The 17,430-nt window shown below is 44.3% G+C and overlaps 2 protein-coding genes across 5 annotated transcripts; one reads left to right on the forward strand and one right to left on the reverse strand.

Annotated features, from left to right (window-relative positions):
- The first annotated feature begins 721 nt into the window (after positions 1–721).
- On the forward strand, positions 722–5,408 carry LOC136533290 (U-box domain-containing protein 4-like). The gene is made up of 5 exons (XM_066525851.1): positions 722–829; positions 1,545–1,824; positions 1,930–2,045; positions 2,987–4,949; positions 5,077–5,408. Exons 2-5 carry the CDS (start codon positions 1,549–1,551, stop codon positions 5,137–5,139), a joined length of 2,418 nt encoding a protein of 805 aa, XP_066381948.1. The 5' UTR covers positions 722–829; positions 1,545–1,548; the 3' UTR covers positions 5,140–5,408.
- A 1,016-nt stretch (positions 5,409–6,424) lies between these two features.
- Positions 6,425–16,706, reverse strand: LOC136533291 (uncharacterized protein At5g08430-like). Of its 4 annotated transcripts, none has more exons than XM_066525853.1 (14): positions 16,206–16,706; positions 15,673–15,734; positions 14,456–14,640; positions 12,753–13,602; positions 12,528–12,649; positions 12,261–12,320; positions 10,672–10,722; positions 10,017–10,089; positions 9,706–9,861; positions 8,715–8,771; positions 8,231–8,287; positions 8,064–8,108; positions 7,452–7,520; positions 6,425–7,155 (listed from the first exon to the last, which is right to left on the reverse strand). In XM_066525853.1, exons 1-14 carry the CDS (start codon positions 16,304–16,306, stop codon positions 6,626–6,628), a joined length of 2,418 nt encoding a protein of 805 aa, XP_066381950.1. In that variant the 5' UTR covers positions 16,307–16,706; the 3' UTR covers positions 6,425–6,625. The 4 variants fall into 4 exon arrangements, with proteins under 4 accessions (XP_066381950.1, XP_066381949.1, XP_066381952.1 ...); XM_066525852.1 differs by having other exon boundaries at positions 6,425–7,164; XM_066525855.1 differs by lacking the exon at positions 8,064–8,108.
- Between the last annotated feature and the right edge of the window lie 724 nt (positions 16,707–17,430).

Genomic DNA, 17,430 nt, shown 5'->3' on the forward strand with positions numbered 1-17,430 from the left:
TTTTTTTTAGAAACACTACGGAGTATTTGATGGCAGGCCTGATGGCCAAGGCCCATGTTGAATTGCCGAAAGGTTCTGAATGTTGAGGATTCACATGCTCTCTGATGAGTTGTGTTCTGCAGTCCAGTAGCACTAGGGAGTTGTTTTGGTGCAGCCAGTCCACTGCTCTGAAACGGGCACGGCTTTGTGAAATCTTGCCATTTGCTGCGTGCTGTACGATGTGTAAACCCCTGTCCTGTTTTTTTTTTTTTTATAGGAACCCCTGTCCTGTTTTTCCAATGCATAAATAAGCCGAGTATTCAAACCCCGTGGGCCTTCACTGGGCCCCCGAGTCAGTACAAACCTCGGTCCGTACACGCGGCATGGGCGAATAAAAAGCACGCCGCGCGGGCCCCACTCCCTGAGAGAAAAACCGCGCCCCACCTCCCAGTCCGTGCAGGCCGGTACAAGCAAACCCAGCAGCGCCGGCAATCAGCGATCGGCTGCGGGGCCCGCGACTTGGGGAGCAGTTGCTGCCGTCCCGCAGACGGACCTTACCGCGTCGGTGCACCGGGTCTAGCGGAGACCCGTCGCTCCCCTCCAATCTGGCCCCCACCAGTCAGTGGAGGAAAGCACCCGGACCACCGCGCACCTGCATCACCCAAGCTCCACTTTCAACCACTCCGTCCGTTGTCCCCCTCGCTCTGGTCGCTGCCGCCTCCCGCTCGTGTTCACACTCCTCTAGGCGCCTGAGGCCTCACGGTCTTCGTCCTCGCCTCCGCGTCTCAGCCTCGCGAGCCGCGTGGAGCTCACGGCGGCGACCGCCATTGGACTATTGGAGTTCCCGGAGGTACGAAACCCGCCTCTCTCCCCCCGCCTTGAATGACTAGCTTTCTTCGCTCCTAGCGTTTCCCGGTCCCCGTGTATCGTAATCGTGCCCGCTTGATTGCTTTGGCATCGGGCCGTGCGGTTCCTGCTGCATTTGTGATTTGGTGGTTGTTCAAGTGCTGCGATTAGAGGGGAATAGGGGATGAAAGCTTGATTTCGTGCCCAAAGTGCGTAAACCTGCTCGCATGCGCGCTCTGAGACTGGGATCGGGATTAGCAGGAGGTTTTTTGAGGTGATCCTGCGTTTCGACTCGGCTAGAGGCCCTGTGATTACGACAGATTTAGGGTTTAGGAGGGGAATGGGATTTAATGGGCGTATGGGTAGAGTACTCTTTGGACTGGATGGAGTTTCTGATCGCCAGCTTTTGCACACGTTGAGTATGATAATAATTCGTTGTTCTCATGCCTAAATTTCCACATTTCAAGAGAGAGGAACGAAAGCATGTGCAATTTAAGGTCAAATACATTTGATAGGCTATACCAGTGATGACTTTATGAGATGTGATGTGCTTGCATGTGGGATTGTCTACATTTCCTTAAGTGGAGTAAGAGTGTAAGACCCATAAATGGCTCTGAAATTTCTTTAAGCTGTACCAGAACTGTCCAGTCCATCCTTTATGCTTTGGTGAGTTCTGCAGCTGAAGTAGACTTGCATTATGCTCTTCAATCATCATACAGGTCAATGGAGGAGTCAGTGCCAATGTCAATAATCAGCAGTATTTCAAACTTTCGTAAACTGTCTACCAGTTGTGTGGTAGAAACTGAGCTAATTAAGAGATACTGCCAGAAGATCGTTGAAATCTTGGGTCTTCTGAAGCTGGTCCTCGATGAAGTTCTCCTCCCCCAGATTACTCTAGATGATAGAAAAATTCTGCTGCTTGAGGAACTGGATGCTACCATCAATGATGCGATAAAGCTAGTTGGAAGCTGGGATTTGATGATGAACAAAATTTATTTCGTAATTCCCTTATCCCTTCCATTTACTACTGTCATTCACATAAGACACAACTTATAGCTTATACAACGCTTTCGTTATTTAATACTTGCAAATTATTATATGAAGGTTATGCAGGTGGAGTCCCTTATTGACAAGATGCAAAATTATGTCCTTGAAGTGTGCCAAGTTGTCAATTCTGAAGTGACACCACCAGAAACCAGTTGTGTTTCAGTGTACTTGGAGGTAGTGAAAAAGCTTTATTGTCATATCAGTTGTACTCCTTTCAGATGATCTCATATTCTAATCACTTTGGTTCTCGCAAATTTCAGAAAATAAAGCAAGCGCCAGGCATCACGGTCCTCCCCAGGAAGAACGCCTGGTAGGCTGAGGAGCTCGAGTACACGCCGCCGGATGTCCACTTCCAGATCACGCAGTCCGGGATGTTGGGCTGCAACTGAACGTTCTCCACCATGTCCCAGAGGCGGAGGTACTCAACTAGGACTGCCGCAGTCCTCGCTCGCGCCTCCGCACCACCAAAGGTGAAGTTTTTCTTTTGGATAGCCCTCCTTGGCTGCCTCTGGACCGCGGAGCGACGCATGCGCCACGGACTACAACAGAGCGCCGACTGCGTGCTCTGTGCCCAATGCACGGAGGCCACTGACCACCTGCTGGCGTCCTGCGTTTTCACCCGAGAGATCTGGCACCGCCTACTCGCACGTGTCGGGTTCCAGCATCTTTGCCCGAGCGACGAGTCCGTTCTACTCGACTGGTGGCAGCAGGAACGGATGCGGGTTCCCGAGTCCTTCCGGCGGGGATTCGACTCCTTGGTGCTGCTTGTTTCTTGGGAGGTTTGGAAGGAACGCAATAGAAGGACCTTCGACTCCTCCTGCAAGACGCCGACCGAGCTCGTATCTCTTATCCGTCACGAAGCCAACGACTGGATAGCGGCCGGCTTCCGGTGCTTCGCGCCGCTCTTCACGCCTGCTGCCTAGCGGGCTTCCCCTAGCTCTCTGTCGCACAATTAGTCTAGCCAGCACTACGACCTTGCTGCTCCACCGTTCGAGCCGGTGATCTTTGTATGTGTTCTACTCGTCGCGCCTATGGCAACTCGCCAACCGGGCCTTCGGGTTGTGTACCTTGATTCCCACTTCCCTTAATGAAGCACGTGCTAAGCACGCTTTCGAAAAAAAAAGCAATTTCAATGTGAGAAAATTATGGGTATCATCAAGGAGGCTTCCAGGGATCTTGTCGGAAAATATATGCCAAAGTCAGAGACATTGACAAATATCCAAGTTTCTTTGAGCTTATCCACAAATCAAGAGTTGCTGATGGAGTCTGTTGCCCTTGCCAAGATTAGAACAAGAGTCAATGCCGAGGATAGTTCAGAACTAGATGGTATCAACCATATCTCTGAATTAGTGAACCATATGCTTGAGAAACATGTGGAAGAAAAACAGATGCATAGTATTAATGGAGTGCCCATACCCGCTGATTTTTGCTGCCCCCTTTCCCTTGAACTAATGTCAGATCCAGTGATTGTGGCTTCTGGTCAAACATATGAACGGTTTTTCATCAGGAAGTGGCTTGACTTGGGTTACAATGTCTGCCCCAAGACACGTCAAACTTTGGGACACAGTAATTTGATTCCTAACTACACTGTCAAACAGTTGATTGAAAATTGGTCTGAGATACATGGTGTAGTGCTACCAGACCCCGTGAAACTCTTGAGTTTGAGCTTTTCAGTTTCCCTCAAGCCGATTAATGGTAGAACAAGTGATAAATCTCCTTCCTCTGAAAACTCTCCAAGGACAAATAAGTTTGGCTCACCAGATCATATGATATCATCAGATGACAGTTGTCATCCTAACTTGCTGCATGAGAATTCTGATTCAGATGATCAAATCTCCAAGGCTTCATCTTCTGAAGACACAGATGATTCTGAAACTGATTCTTCGAAGTTACTAATTGCAGCTATTGAAGTAAACACATTAATATGCAATGCGACTATTGATGGTTCTGAAGCCCTTAAGCAATTGAGAAAGGATGGTTTCCATGCTTCTGATGTTGAACAGCATCTCCAAAGTAATGGTATCAGTAGTGATATTGGCACAAGTGCTTCTTCCAGCAGCAACCATCTTGAAGTCGTTGAGAAGAATAAGGAGGAACTGGTCTCAAGTAACAGCATTGCATCAGAAAATACAAGAAATGGTCCAATGATCACCTGCTCAAAACCAAATTGGCTGCCAAGGTTGGGTGGTGTTCGTTCTCGAAATCAATTAGTCTGGCAGCAACAATCAGATAAAGCTGTTCCAATGGAGTCAAGATCTGATTTTGCTAGTGCTGATAATAATGTTCGTAAACTTATTGAGGACCTGAAAAATGAGTGTACTGATGTCCAAAGGGCAGCAATAGGAGAGCTCCTTGTTCTTTCAAGGCACAGCATGGAGAGTAGAATTGCCATTGCAAACTGCGGTGCTATACCCTTCTTGGTGAATCTTCTTTATTATGCAGATCCCAGCATGCAGGAAAATGCTGTAACAGTACTCCTGAATTTGTCGTTAGATGACAACAAGAAGATCGCCATCGCAAGTGCGGATGCCATCAAGCCTCTCATCCACGTTCTTGAGACGGGTAACCCTGAGGCAAGAGCAAACTCAGCTGCAGCTCTCTTCAGTCTTTCAGTAAATGAAGATAACAAGGCCAAAATCGGACGCTCTGGAGCGATCAAAGCCCTGGTCGACCTGCTGCAAGATGGCAGTGCGCAGGGGAAGAAGGATGCAGCAACAGCTCTCTTCAACCTATCGACATTTCACGAGAACAAAGCCCGGATTATTGAGGCCGGGGCTGTAAAGCACCTGGTGGAGCTGATGGACCCAGCAGCTGGGATGGTTGACAAGGCGGTCTCCGTTTTGGCAATCCTTGCCACAGTGCAGGAGGGAAGGAATGATATTGCTCAGGCAGGTGGCATCCCGGTGTTGGTTCAGGTTGTTGAGCTGGGCTCCGCACGGGCGAAGGAGAACGCTGCTGCTGCTTTGCTGCAGCTCTGCACGAACAACAGCAGGTTCTGCAGCCTGGTGCTCCAGGAAGGCGCCATGCCTCCTTTGGTGGCATTGTCGCAATCAGGCACGGCCCGTGCAAGAGAGAAGGTACAGTTGCACTTGCACATATTGGCATAAGCATAAGCTGACAGTTTCGGTTCTGTACTTCATGTTTGAGAAGTGAAAACTTGCAAGACAAACGCGTCGGCTTACTATTTTAGTTTTGTATGTGCAGGCACAGGTCCTTCTGAGTTATTTTCGCAACCAGCGTCAAGTTGGCAAGGTCGTTAGGCGCTAAATTCAGACATTGTTGCGGGCGTAACTTAACCTCTGATGTAACTATGATTGCTTTTCCTTGCCTTCTTGCACGACCATGCTGGTTGAGCAAGTGGTGTACATCCCGTAGTGACCGTAGGCTAGTAGTGATATTCTTGGGTAGCGAGTGGTTGAAGAGTAAGACGTCTCCATTGTACATTTCGTGCTATTTTTCAACCGTAATCATTTTTTTCTTCTTTGAGCATTGTTGAGGGGACGTGACTATTGTTTACCCCATAGCTTGCAAATTTTTATACCATTCGCTTCGCTGAAATGACATCTCATCGTGTTTAGTATTTGTCAGTATTATTTAGTATTTAGCATTTCTCTAGTACTTTTCTTCACTATCTACTCTCATCGGCTTTAGTAGCATAGTGTGCTGAGCATTAGTGGATAGTGAACGATGCTGACATATTTCTAGCTGTTGTTAGTACCTGTCACTATTTTCCACTTACTTGAGCCAGTAGGTGTCATTATTTATCTCATAGTGTTTCGGTATTTATTTGATTTCCTTCAATACTTTGTTCCCTGCTTCTGACAAACCATAGAAGTTGTGTTAGTATTTTTGTGAACAATTTCTATAACTTGGATTCAGTACTCCTACTCAGCAAATTTGTCGGCTTCCAAGTTATTGTAAATCTTGTTGGCTTCCAAGTAATTTTAGAACTCTCATCCTGCATCAGTATTTGCAATTTCTAGAAGCTTTCTAGTTAGAGTTTGGCTTCTATAAATCTCAACAAGGATTTCAGTGCTACTGTCTTTAACTGATATTTCTGTTTGCCGAGTACTGAGAGCAGCAGCGGGAGGCAAAGATGTCCGCATTATCCAACTACATTAGTTTTCTTCCCTGCACATCGGCACACCTGATTCTGACTGCCTGCACTGCACCACTGCTCTTTTGCTTGATTGCGGAAGCTACTCCATACAAGAATTGATGGGAGCTAATCCATCCGTGGAAGCCACAGAAAGGTGCATGTTCGACTCCTAGGACGGTGCTCCGGCCTCATGTCTGGCGGCCGGCTTCGTAGGAGGGGTCCCGACGCACAGGGCACGGCGAGGGGCTGTGGCGGTAGTCTTCTGGGCGGTCGGCGTCTTTGAACCCGCAGGCCGTCGGCTGTCGGCAGCTACGCGCGGGGTTGTCGACCAGTCAGTGTCAGTGAGCATCGGGCTTGGGGTGGGGCCGCGAGGGCAAGGCGTCTTCGAAATGACTCACAAAAAACCCCTTTCGCAGTAGCACACTAGGAGAGTAGGAGGTAGCAACACAGTACTAGCCCGTCTGAAAATGTTCCTATTTTAACCATAAAAATGCTCATGTTGATCCATTTCGACGTCCAATCCAGACTGAACACTGAACATTCATGCATCCAAAAATGGCACAATGCTCGAGCCTACCAAAGGTGTTCCATGTTCATGAGGTCCAGACCGGGAAGGAAACGAGATCCAAAAAGAGTATCGACGACGAGAGAAGGCTACAGATGCAACAAGAAGGCGTCTCTAAGCAAGATAGCCTGCTCAGAAGTCTGCCCCGTCTTCCACACTCGGAAGCCCTCGTTGTTGAAGAAGCCCAGCCGTTTCCAATGCAACATGTGCATCAGCGTGAATGGCCCTTGGGTCTCTCCTTGAGGGTCTCTGTAGTGCCACTGCCACAGGAGCGCCGAAGGTGACACGCCGTTCGTGGCTGCATGTTCTGGCCCGTGCTGCTCTGGGCGCAGAACTCCATTCATGGCTGTATGAGCTGGCTGTCGCTGCTCCGGCTGAAGAACCCCATTCATGGTTGCAGGTGCTGGCTCTCGCTGCTCCAGGTGAACATCCCCATTCATGGCCCTTAGAGCATGCATCGCCTTGCCTTCTGGCTTATGTTGCCCTGTGCTAGGGTCCTCATCGTCATCACTGCTTAGATCGATGACTTCTACAACTTCATTAATCTTTGCCATGGCAGCTTGCCGGGAGTGGTCACTTTCATCTTGGTCAATGTTCATGGCTTGAGTTGGGCTACCATCTGCATTAACTTTACAAATAATGTTAAATGTGATTGCAGAAAAAGAGGAGACTGTTAGAAAGTTAACGACAGGATTGAGAATAGCATGTCACTGTGCAATGTCTTCACAGCAAAGAGCAAATGCACAGCTATTTCTGCAGCAGGATATGATCAGTCATCTAGATTCTACTTGACACTAAACCAACATGACCAAACTTGGAATTATTAAGAAATGGGAGCCAACCATGCAAATATTAGAAACCTCTAGAAGATCTTGCAAGGATACATCACATTAGCAAAGGTGTTGAGTAGCAAACCTTGAGTATCGTCCATTTGATAATGTAGTGCAGGATCAGGAGTAACACCACTGAGGCAGGCTTCATGAGCTACATGGATAAAATGAATCATAAGATCCAAAACTAGCAGCATTAATTGCACAGGATCAATATATCAGAAGAAATGGATTTATGATCAAGCAGTTCATAACTGACATGATCAAGCAGTTCATAATGGATTTAAGAAAAGACAATATATTCAATTTTCTATCAACATTATACCCGCATGCAAACAAATGAATTATACGTGTGAAGGTATTTACCTTATCCCTGCTACTGAATGTAAGTATGTAACAGTTGGTGGTCTATTAGTATCTAGCACAACCCACATGACTAAGTGATCCTATGGCTTTGGTGTCCAATTGGTTTCAGAATTCCAGTTACTCAATATAACTAACGACCCTAAAACATTTAAGCATTCCATCATTTATTATCCTTATTAGTTTCAATCAAGTTCTAATTAAAATTTATATGCGCATAAAATATCTCGGACTGGTTCCATTGTTTTTGGGAACATCAAAAGTTGAATGAACATACAAATCAAATTGTTTGTCTGATAAGTGTTAGCACTAGATAAGAATCACAGTACAGAACCTTCAGAAGGAGCTTCACAAGTAGCATCAACTTGCTTAGATGCAGCTGATGGCAGACGAAATCAGCAAAATAGCCCATAGATAGCGATTAGTTACATAAGGGAAGTTATAAGGTAAACAAAGGAAAACAGGTAGCTTAATTTTCAAAACACCATATCTGAAACAAACCTTCTGATGATTCTTTGTTAAGAACGTTCAAACAATCATGTATTTGCTCTGTAGCACCTGGAACAAGCAAGTAGGCTTTAGTATTAGATGGAGAGCAAGCAAGATAAGCAGGTCTTTGCCTCCAATGGCATTATAATGGCTTTCAAAACCACTAATTTATTTCTAAGTTTGGATATAGTAATTAGTTGATAGCATGTTTTGTGGAGCTTCAACAGTATAACATCTTATTACAATTAGTCATGATTTCCCCAACTAAGTAGATTCAACAGCACAACATAGCAACCACAGCCTAGCCCTTAGCAAGTAGAAAGAGATCAACCAAACTTGACATTAGTTCCATTTAGCAGTAAAAGTTCAGAATAGAAATTACTTAAAAGGAAAAGGTGGAGAACAGAGAATTGTAACGGAACCTTGGGTCCTCCCAAAATATAAAATTCAAAAATAAAAAAGATCTAAGGCAGACAAATGTAGATTTTAATCATACCTTTTGATGGTTCCCCATTGAGAACATTCAAAGAATCAACTGCTTGATGAGCGGCACCTGAAAACAAGCAAGACAAGCAGGTCTTAGTGTCAGAGAGTGACAAGGAAAACTACCATTAGTTTCACTTTTGTCTATACTCAGTTTAAAATAACTTGTAGGAAAGGGAAAAAGGCTAGAGATGCAGAATGCGAAATTGCTTATTTTCCGTCAAATGTGCAGGATCATTGTCTTAAAAGAAGAGAATGGGAAATCCTTAAATACAATTGAACTTTAAGTGCAAAGCATGGCCAAAGCAAATACTTTAATCACACTGATACCAGAGCACACTATGAAGGATAACTAAGAAGGAAAACTAAAAAGTTTGGATGAGCCCCCTACTCCGTGGCATGTTGCAGGATTATGAGCCTGTTTGGTGCTTATAAGCTGCTTATGGCTTATCAATATAAATATTTTTTATTAGTCATAGGTATTAAACAGTAACATCTAATGCTTGTATCTCCTAAGATTCTAGCCTGTGCGGGAGCATAGGTTGCCATGGAGTAGTAAGTATAAAATCTAAATAAATCGAACGCAGAGCACGCTAAACTGAAGTTTCCATAACTAAATATCACTTCTAATATTTCAAAACAGATGTCACATGGCTTGCTGTATCATCTCCAAATCAACTTGCCTGAATACTTGCATTCTAAATATAGCTAATGAACAACTGCAACCTTGTAGGAACAGAATTCCATGTATAGGTAGCCAGCTTTTGAAAGGGCAAATATATATGCATACTTCAATTGTAATGGAAATTATGGTGTTACTTCACAACAAAATGATGCACTGACAAAATAATTAGCTTCATTTTGTATAAATTAACTGTGCTTACTTTTCCACAGCGCCATTTGGATTGAGCATGTAACAACTTAGGGATTCAGGGCCATTATGAATGTGAAACAAATGCAAAGGAAAAAGTGCTATAAGAGACCAAAATTCCAAGTGTTGGCACCTCTACTCTCTTGAGATGAGTTGCTTGCTGCAACTTGGAGTTCAGTTTCCTTTTCTCTGTATTCTGTATCCGGAACAATTTCTGGAACCTCTTCAAGACGCCGCCGTCTTTCAGCTGGTGTGTTTAAAAGTTTTTTTTGGTCCAGTAGTTCCACCAATGTAAGAAAAGAATGCGTCAAGGAAGAAACCTTGTGGGAAGTTTCTTCAATGGTCCTCTAAAGTACTAACAGTGAAATATGAAAGCAAGATGATATTAACAAAATGAAACACTATACTATTCTACATGATGATCACAGTCAGTCTAAAAAGGATATTCTACGTGTAACCCTTTCATCTGCGCAATGTCGATCTTTCTTTCTAGTCTCACAAGTTCTCTTTCAATCCACTGGAAAATGCCAATTTCATCAATAAGATTAGAAGCAACAAACACATGGAAAGAAAGGATATATCACTACAATAGTAGGATTAATGAAGAGCTGAATCTAGCATGAGAATTTAAAATTTTGCTTTAAGACATCAAATGTTGTCTAATAGATGCAAAAGATTAGTATGTGATGCAGGTAATATTGCCATTCAGAACTACAGCACTTCCAAAAACAAATAGCCGTATCAATTAGGGTATGGTGGACAAATAATTCAAGTTTCTAAGCAAAAGAGGAGAACAGCAATAAAATATTTGTGTACAAGTTTCAAAGCAAAGAAATGCTGATATTGATACTATGTCGTGTCCATGAAAAGCACTATGTCCTCGGTATGAGTTACAAAGTACTCCTTTTCAGTTGATTCAGACAACCAGTTACTTGTTAAACTTCTAATTTATATCTATCTGCATACATTTTCAGTTGATTCAGACAACCAGTTACTTGTTAAACTTCTAATTTATATCTATCTGCATACATTTTCCTTCCAACATACACAAGCATGAAGTAGCAAAATAAGCATTCACTGAACTGCCAAGTGCACTTACATGATTAACTATGTCTTTATGTACTGTTGCCACCTTTTCCTCCAACTCAGCCTGCCAAAAAGAGCGAACTCAGAAAACTAACAAAGGAGCTTAGCATATGCATTAGAAGCTCAAGTACAACAGGAGACATGATATCTTTAAGTATTTTCAGCTGACAGATAGTAATAGGTGCAAACTTAGGTAAACAGGCTGGCTTAAAAAAAAACTCGACCTGCGGGGGGTAAGACAGCCCCTGGGCGAACAACACCTTCTCACGCAAGTCGAGAAAACCTCTGAACCCCTGCCTCTAGCTGACAGGTTCAAACTTTTTTTTGAAGCTTGCCCAGGTTCAAACTTAGGTGTAAACAGGTTGGCCTTAAAAATAACTCGACCAGCGGGGTAAGACAACCCCCAGGCGTTGGATTAAGAAGAAGACCTTCTCACGTAGGTCGAGAAAACCTATGAACCCATGTAGGTCTACCTCTGAACCCCTGCCCCACCCATACACAGCGGCACCGTAGCCCATGTGAGAACGACCACGACCGGGGCCGGACCTTAGACCTGTGCTTTGGTGTGGGACAGACGAGGGGACTTTTTTAACCCTAGCCTGAAAATTCGCTCCCACGGGACTTTTTTAACCTATGAACCCATGTAGCCCACATTACACTTTACAAGACTGCCAGTGTCCAAAGATTTTTTTTAATGGCTGAAGGGAGTAGTGGAAAACCGGAAACAAATTGATCCTCAACTATCAACAAGTACAGAGTATGAACCGTCCATGACATGACCTGGCACAAACAAAGTAACACTTCGCAATACCCAAAACATTTCCCATCATTCTAACTAGCTAGCATATAACATATAGAAAATATTATTGTGGTCCTTCATCTCTATGGACTAGTAAATTTCCTTCTATGGACTAGTAAATTTCCTTTCTATTAACAAAACAATCTGGTTTGTTTGCCCTCATAACTCAGTATTTGCTAGTGTTAAACATCCAATGGGAAGAGCAACCAAGGAAAATTGCCTAGATCATTTTTTAACGAACTGGCAGGAGCTCTGCATTTCAATTAAGCAGAATAGAGAGTTTATGTACAAGACTGGCTTAACCGCCAACCATAGAGATTTCCCTTCACAAACCACACTCCCAGGGAACATCCCAAAAATAAAGGTCTCCCTGGACAAGGCCAGTCTACCCCTGCAAATCAAGCGCCCTTCTGTATTGTACTAAGCGTTCTTTAGAGCATAAGAAGCATAGATCTCCTAATGAATTTGTATATGAATTATCTTACTTTAGCACTGGAATATGCTAGAAGAATCTGCTATTTGTTTGACATGAGATACAGCAACAGATTTGCATTAGTAATTAGCCATGTGAATATGTTAGAATGAGAGCCATAATATTGATTCACAATAAATGTACACACACATACAACACATGCAGTTCAGATACAAAATATTCTCATCACTAGAGCAATGGACGTCAAAGGTGAAAGAAAGAAATCATTATTCAACAGCATGATAAGTCTACTCTAACCAGTGCCACATATTCAAATGGTTAGGCACTGCCACTGCATTAAAAAGAAGAAAAAATCAGAATATGATCTTACAACAGTGGCCCGTTTCAGTAGTCCTTTCTCAGCCAAAGAAATAAGATCATCACACTCATCCTGTTACCAAGGGAAAAGACATAATTATTCCACCACATCTTTTATTCAGGCAAAAAAAGGCTAAATATTGAATTAGTGAACCAATGTTGCACAAACTACTTAGTAATGACAAGCTACTTTAGAACAAATGTAGCAGTAAATTTAATTTTCCATCAGCAACAACTAACATAATAGCATTAAAATGCTACTGGATTAAAAAAATAGTACCTCTGCTAAATCCTCATCTGAGAGCATTGATATACTGACATCATCCAACAAACCAGTAACACATAAGAGAATATTTGTACATGTATCATTTATCTTGTATTCATTTTCAGATTTCATGATGCCTGTTACAGATTTATCCAACAGCACGTGAGAAAGTTGTTTCCTTTCTTCACAAATGAACTAAACCATCAAACCTAAGAAAGAATGATTGCAAGTGATCCATACCTGTTACTTGTCCAAGCAGGTATGCTTTTCTAGGTATTTCATAGCTGTGCACCTTTTGGCCGCACTTGACTCTAACAAAACAGCCAACAACTTTCTGTTCAAATATGTCTGGCTGACTCATCAAAAGACTAATAACTAAAGTTTTTCTCAGGTAGATTAGGTTGATATTATTCTGAGTAAGGGAGGCAAAATGTCTCTTGCTTCTTTCTGAGACCCTCTTAGCAATCTTTGGCTCCAGACTATTCCGAGGTCTCTTTTTAATAACTGGGGCGTCATCATCATCTTCAGAACTACAAAATCTTTCATCTTCTGAAACTGCATTTGAAGCTAGATGAACTGCCAAGAACCTACGGATCATTTTGCATCTCACTTTTCTTCTTGTAAACAGGGGTTGCAGCTTATCATCACACAAGAAACGAAGTTTCTTATCGTCCTGGTATAGTTTCTTCTCTTTGATGTACCCCTTGACAACTCCAATAATTTCAAGTTCTTCAAGAGGTTTTGACGTATCCTTTCCAAAACTAGACAAGAATCCAATTAGCTCTCTGGAACCCCACCCAACATAGGTTCTCTTATTTGACTTGTTCTTCTGTGATGTGTTCGCTTTAATCTGTTTGCCCTTAGAGTCAAAAGGAATTGTTTGATCATTGGCGCCATTATCAGGAGATGTATTTTCATCTGACTTGTGATCAACAGCTGGAAATCTCTCTAAATTTGCTCCTTCTTTACAGTTAAGCTTTCTATTCAGAATATCACTAGCTTCTTCCAAGTCAACCAATGTCAAATGTTCTGCATCTTTAATTCCTTCCCAGTAGTCTTTAAACAAAATTTCGTAGTTATCTGTTTTTGCCTGGAGATGCACATGAACAGATGTCAGAAAAGACAGAAGAAGGAAAAAAACATGTTACAGAGGTCAAATTGTATTTTTTTTTATATAGTCTAAACTAGTTTGGAATTCTTTCCACAAAGAAATCCAACAAAGTTACGGAGGGGAAGAACTAAAAGTGAACTTTATAGCAAGCAACAAACTCTTTTCGAGAACTGACTAGTAAAGACCCAATATTGTACTTGAGGAATCTGGGTTGTTTTATCCACTTAGACTATGGCATTCTTGTTCTAGGAGTGTTGTGGGTGTGTGATCAGTGGCGGAGCGTGAGCTAAAATCAAGAGGGGGGCAAGTCCATATGTTGTGCTTTGTCAATGAGCAAGATAAGCCAGCAAGTAAGATGAAAAAATGGATGACGTGCTTGTGCATGTAAAGCTCATTTGATGACATTGTGTATGAGCTCCTAGCCTCCTACATCATTCAGTACAATGCCCGTTGATGCTTTAAGAATAGAGAAATGCTTGAGAGCCGTAATGAGCAGCAAATGCAGGAGAGCAGTGGGTGTCAGACATACATTGTCTTACTTAGCAATTATTGTACGCAACAGCAGGCAACTGCCATGGGAAGCTACAAAATATATAATGCCTAAAACACTGACATCTGGCTCATCAGAAAACTCCCTTAGACAAGGGGGGGCTGCAGCCCCCTATGGCCCATGTGTGTGATGGTTGGGTTTGAATGCACGTGTGAGTCTGGCTGTGTGGATTATACATGGATTTTTTTTTCTCCTTCATTAATGAAATGGCATGCAGCCTCCAGTGCATTTCCGAACAGTATCATGATTCAGAAAAATAGTTGGGTACATGCATGCAGTTACCACATGAGGATCATTCTTCTCAATCGCGATAGCCAGGTTCAAGCAGGTTCTGCAGAATCCCTTATTTTGCTTTCTCAGTTGCACAAATTCTACTTTTCCAAGGCAGGCACAGCAAACCGAGTAAAGTGGACAGCACAGGCACTGATAATCAGAACGTCCTCTGCACTGGACACATATGTGCCAATCTGTACAAAGTCAAAATTAGGCCCACGAATGAATTACAATAGATTTTAAGAGTACAGAAGCTAAAACGTCTTTCGTAAAAGAGGCTAAAACAGACATTCCACAATTCCTGATCATATGTGTCAGGCGCAAAATTCTTATTATGTGCAACTATTTAAGTCCTGGTTAGCTTGATGTGTTGTCAGACAAAAGAAGTTGGGTAGTTAATGTTGACAGGTTTTTATTGGAGGCACTGAAATGCTAGTTGTATTTCTGTTCCATGTTGCATAATGCTGGAACAGGTAGCTCCGTAAAATAGTAAACAGTTGAAAGTAAATGTCCAGCAGCATAACTTTTAAAAAAAAGATGTCCAGAAAAGAACAAGGATAATTTCATAAGGTGGTTTGTACTTCAGGATATGTGGCCATAACCAAGTTACAAACAAGTGAACGTGGGTGACAACCAATTTTTGTCCTTTCTAAAGCTATGGTTATCAATATATTCCAAAACATACATATGAGAAACATGAAAAGCATATGTGTGGTGTTTTTTTTTTGGGGGGGGGGGGGGGGGGGGGGGGGCAAAACACTTCCACAGTACAAATTTTATGGATTCTACAAATTTACATCAATATAAAATACTCGTGAAAAGTACATCTTCTTAAGACTATGATGTTATCCAAGTATAAGTATTTGTGACAGAAGGGGGTACTATTTTTAATTGCAACAGATCATACCAGCCTTCAAGACATGAGCATCTGCAGAACTATTGAAGGACATTGTCCTTTCGTAGAGTCATTGATGATTATGCATTGTCAAAACGCTAGAAATGTTAGTGTATACTGCTGCCAACAAATTAATTAACCAGAAACACTTTTCCCTGTACGGGCTCATTACAGATTCATAAAACCAGGCTCACATTTAGGATGCATGGTCATGTTCACCGAATGGGTAGGTCATCATGATCGCGCAGCACATGTGTGATGCAAAACACCAATCAAAACTATTGTTTGGCATTAACATAGCATTCACGCATTCATGATAACATGTTCTCACCGCATATGAACCCCTCATCTTTGTTTTGGACACAGACTGGATGGTAAGCCTTCAGGCAGTTCCTGGAAAGGACAAGGACGCAACATTAGCTGGCAAAGCTGTTGGCAACGATTGGACTGAAAAATAAAATGAACCAGGCGACGTTTTCCCCAAGGGACTGGGTGGATTCACCATGCAGAATCGCTGCACCAACATCTAGCCAGCTGCATTCCGCACAGCCATCCAAGAACAAACCAGCAGCACGAAATCACGCAACCGATTAAAGAGCAATCGCGATGAATTCTAGTCTTTTTTTCGCACCATAAGAGGCAACCGATCGACACAGACACCCCCCCCCCCCCCCCCCCCAAAAAAAAAAGCATGTTCACCATCAGTACAGCAATCGGGGCGGCGGAGCCAACCGATCGATACAGAACCCCCCCCCCCCCCCCCCCCCCCCCCCCCCCCCCCAAAAAAAAAAAACCGGCATGTTCACCATCAATACAGCTATCGGGGCGGCTGAATCACACGTATCTAGGACGACGAAGGCTTACCTGGAGTCACATACGCGGAGGTCGTGCCCGCTGTCCTTGCAAATGAAGCAGCATTCCTCGGCCATCTTGTCCTTTTCCTGCCTCTGCCTCTTCCCGCTCATCCTTTCCTCCCCTGGACGCGCGAACGGAGCGGCCCGGACTTAAACCCCCGAAACCCTCCTCAAAACACCGGGTCACCCTCGCCGCCGCGATCCTTGCCCGGATGACGGCGGTCGGCGCAAATAGCGGCAGCGGAAGGCGGGCGGTCTGGGTGAGTGAGGGTTTGGTGGGGTCCGAATTCGTGAGAGCAGAGGAGCGGGCGACTATGTGGCGGGTGCGAGTGAAACCAGCCGGTGCCGTGGGGGAAAGAAATGGAAAGGCTCGAGCCGCGCGGGCCGCCGGAGCGCCGAGCACACCGTCGGGCGGTCGGGGGTCTACCGGCGCGCGACGCGCGTGACGCGTGGCTCTGGCTCCTTGTTGGTTGGCTCGCTTCTTTTCTCGCCCCCCTTCATCTGCCGGTCCGGTCCGTCTCGTTCTCGTGGAAGTGTGGAAGGGAAGGCAGTGCTGACGTTACAGAATGGTTGATTGGGAGCCCAACTCAGCACCGCACCATACTGCTTTTGGGCTTAGCCTGTGTGATGCATGAGTAGAACTTGGGCCAAGAAATATAGGCCAGGCTTATATACTATTAGGCATATTTATTATAACTTCCCGTTTCGGTGCGAGTGGGCGACGACCTGTTGAGAGCCGAGCGACGCCCCCATGGCGGCAGCGACCTAGGGTTGGCGACCCCTCCGGTGGCCGGCCGTAGGAGGATCTCAGCCACTCCCCCGACGTTTCCCTCTTACCTGATCGCTCGGGCTGACTACGGGGTTGCCCTACGCAGCTGCCCGGCCTTGGCTGGAAGGTAGAGGACCAACGGACGAGTGGATCACGTGACGGTGGCTGCATCGGCGTCGTCCAGATGGCAGTGACCAGGCTGCTGACTTTGAAGGATTTTGGCGAGAAGGAGGTGATGTTTCGATCTGCGGGGAAGATTTTATTCGTGATTCAGGCATTCTGTTTAGGAGATTGAAAGCGCATAATAGAAGATGGGGGCGGCTCCTTTGAGGAGTGCCGCCATCCCCAATAAGTTGCCTGAGTTGGATTGTCGCGGACTTAGCAACGCCGCGACAGTGAAGGAGCTTCGCGATCTGACAAAGCAGTTTGCCCCTTCTGTACTTTGTGTTCTGGAGACTCAAGTGCA

Source organism: Miscanthus floridulus, unplaced genomic scaffold (genome assembly GCF_019320115.1).
Source record: "Miscanthus floridulus cultivar M001 unplaced genomic scaffold, ASM1932011v1 fs_839_1_2, whole genome shotgun sequence".
Taxonomy (NCBI): Eukaryota; Viridiplantae; Streptophyta; class Magnoliopsida; order Poales; family Poaceae; genus Miscanthus; species Miscanthus floridulus.

Coding starts and splice junctions, on each gene's coding strand:
- LOC136533290 (XM_066525851.1), top strand. CDS start 1,549: ATGGAGGAGTCAGTGCCAATGTCAATAATCAGCAGTATTTCAAACTTT. Junction 2,046..2,986: donor TGTGTTTCAGTGTACTTGGA/GGTAGTGAAAAA, acceptor AGCACGCTTTCG/AAAAAAAAAGCAATTTCAAT. Junction 4,950..5,076: donor CGGCCCGTGCAAGAGAGAAG/GTACAGTTGCAC, acceptor TTGTATGTGCAG/GCACAGGTCCTTCTGAGTTA.
- LOC136533291 (XM_066525852.1), bottom strand. CDS start 16,306: ATGAGCGGGAAGAGGCAGAGGCAGGAAAAGGACAAGATGGCCGAGGAA. Junction 15,735..16,205: donor CTCCGCGTATGTGACTCCAG/GTAAGCCTTCGT, acceptor TGTCCTTTCCAG/GAACTGCCTGAAGGCTTACC. Junction 14,641..15,672: donor AGATGAGGGGTTCATATGCG/GTGAGAACATGT, acceptor GACTTTGTACAG/ATTGGCACATATGTGTCCAG.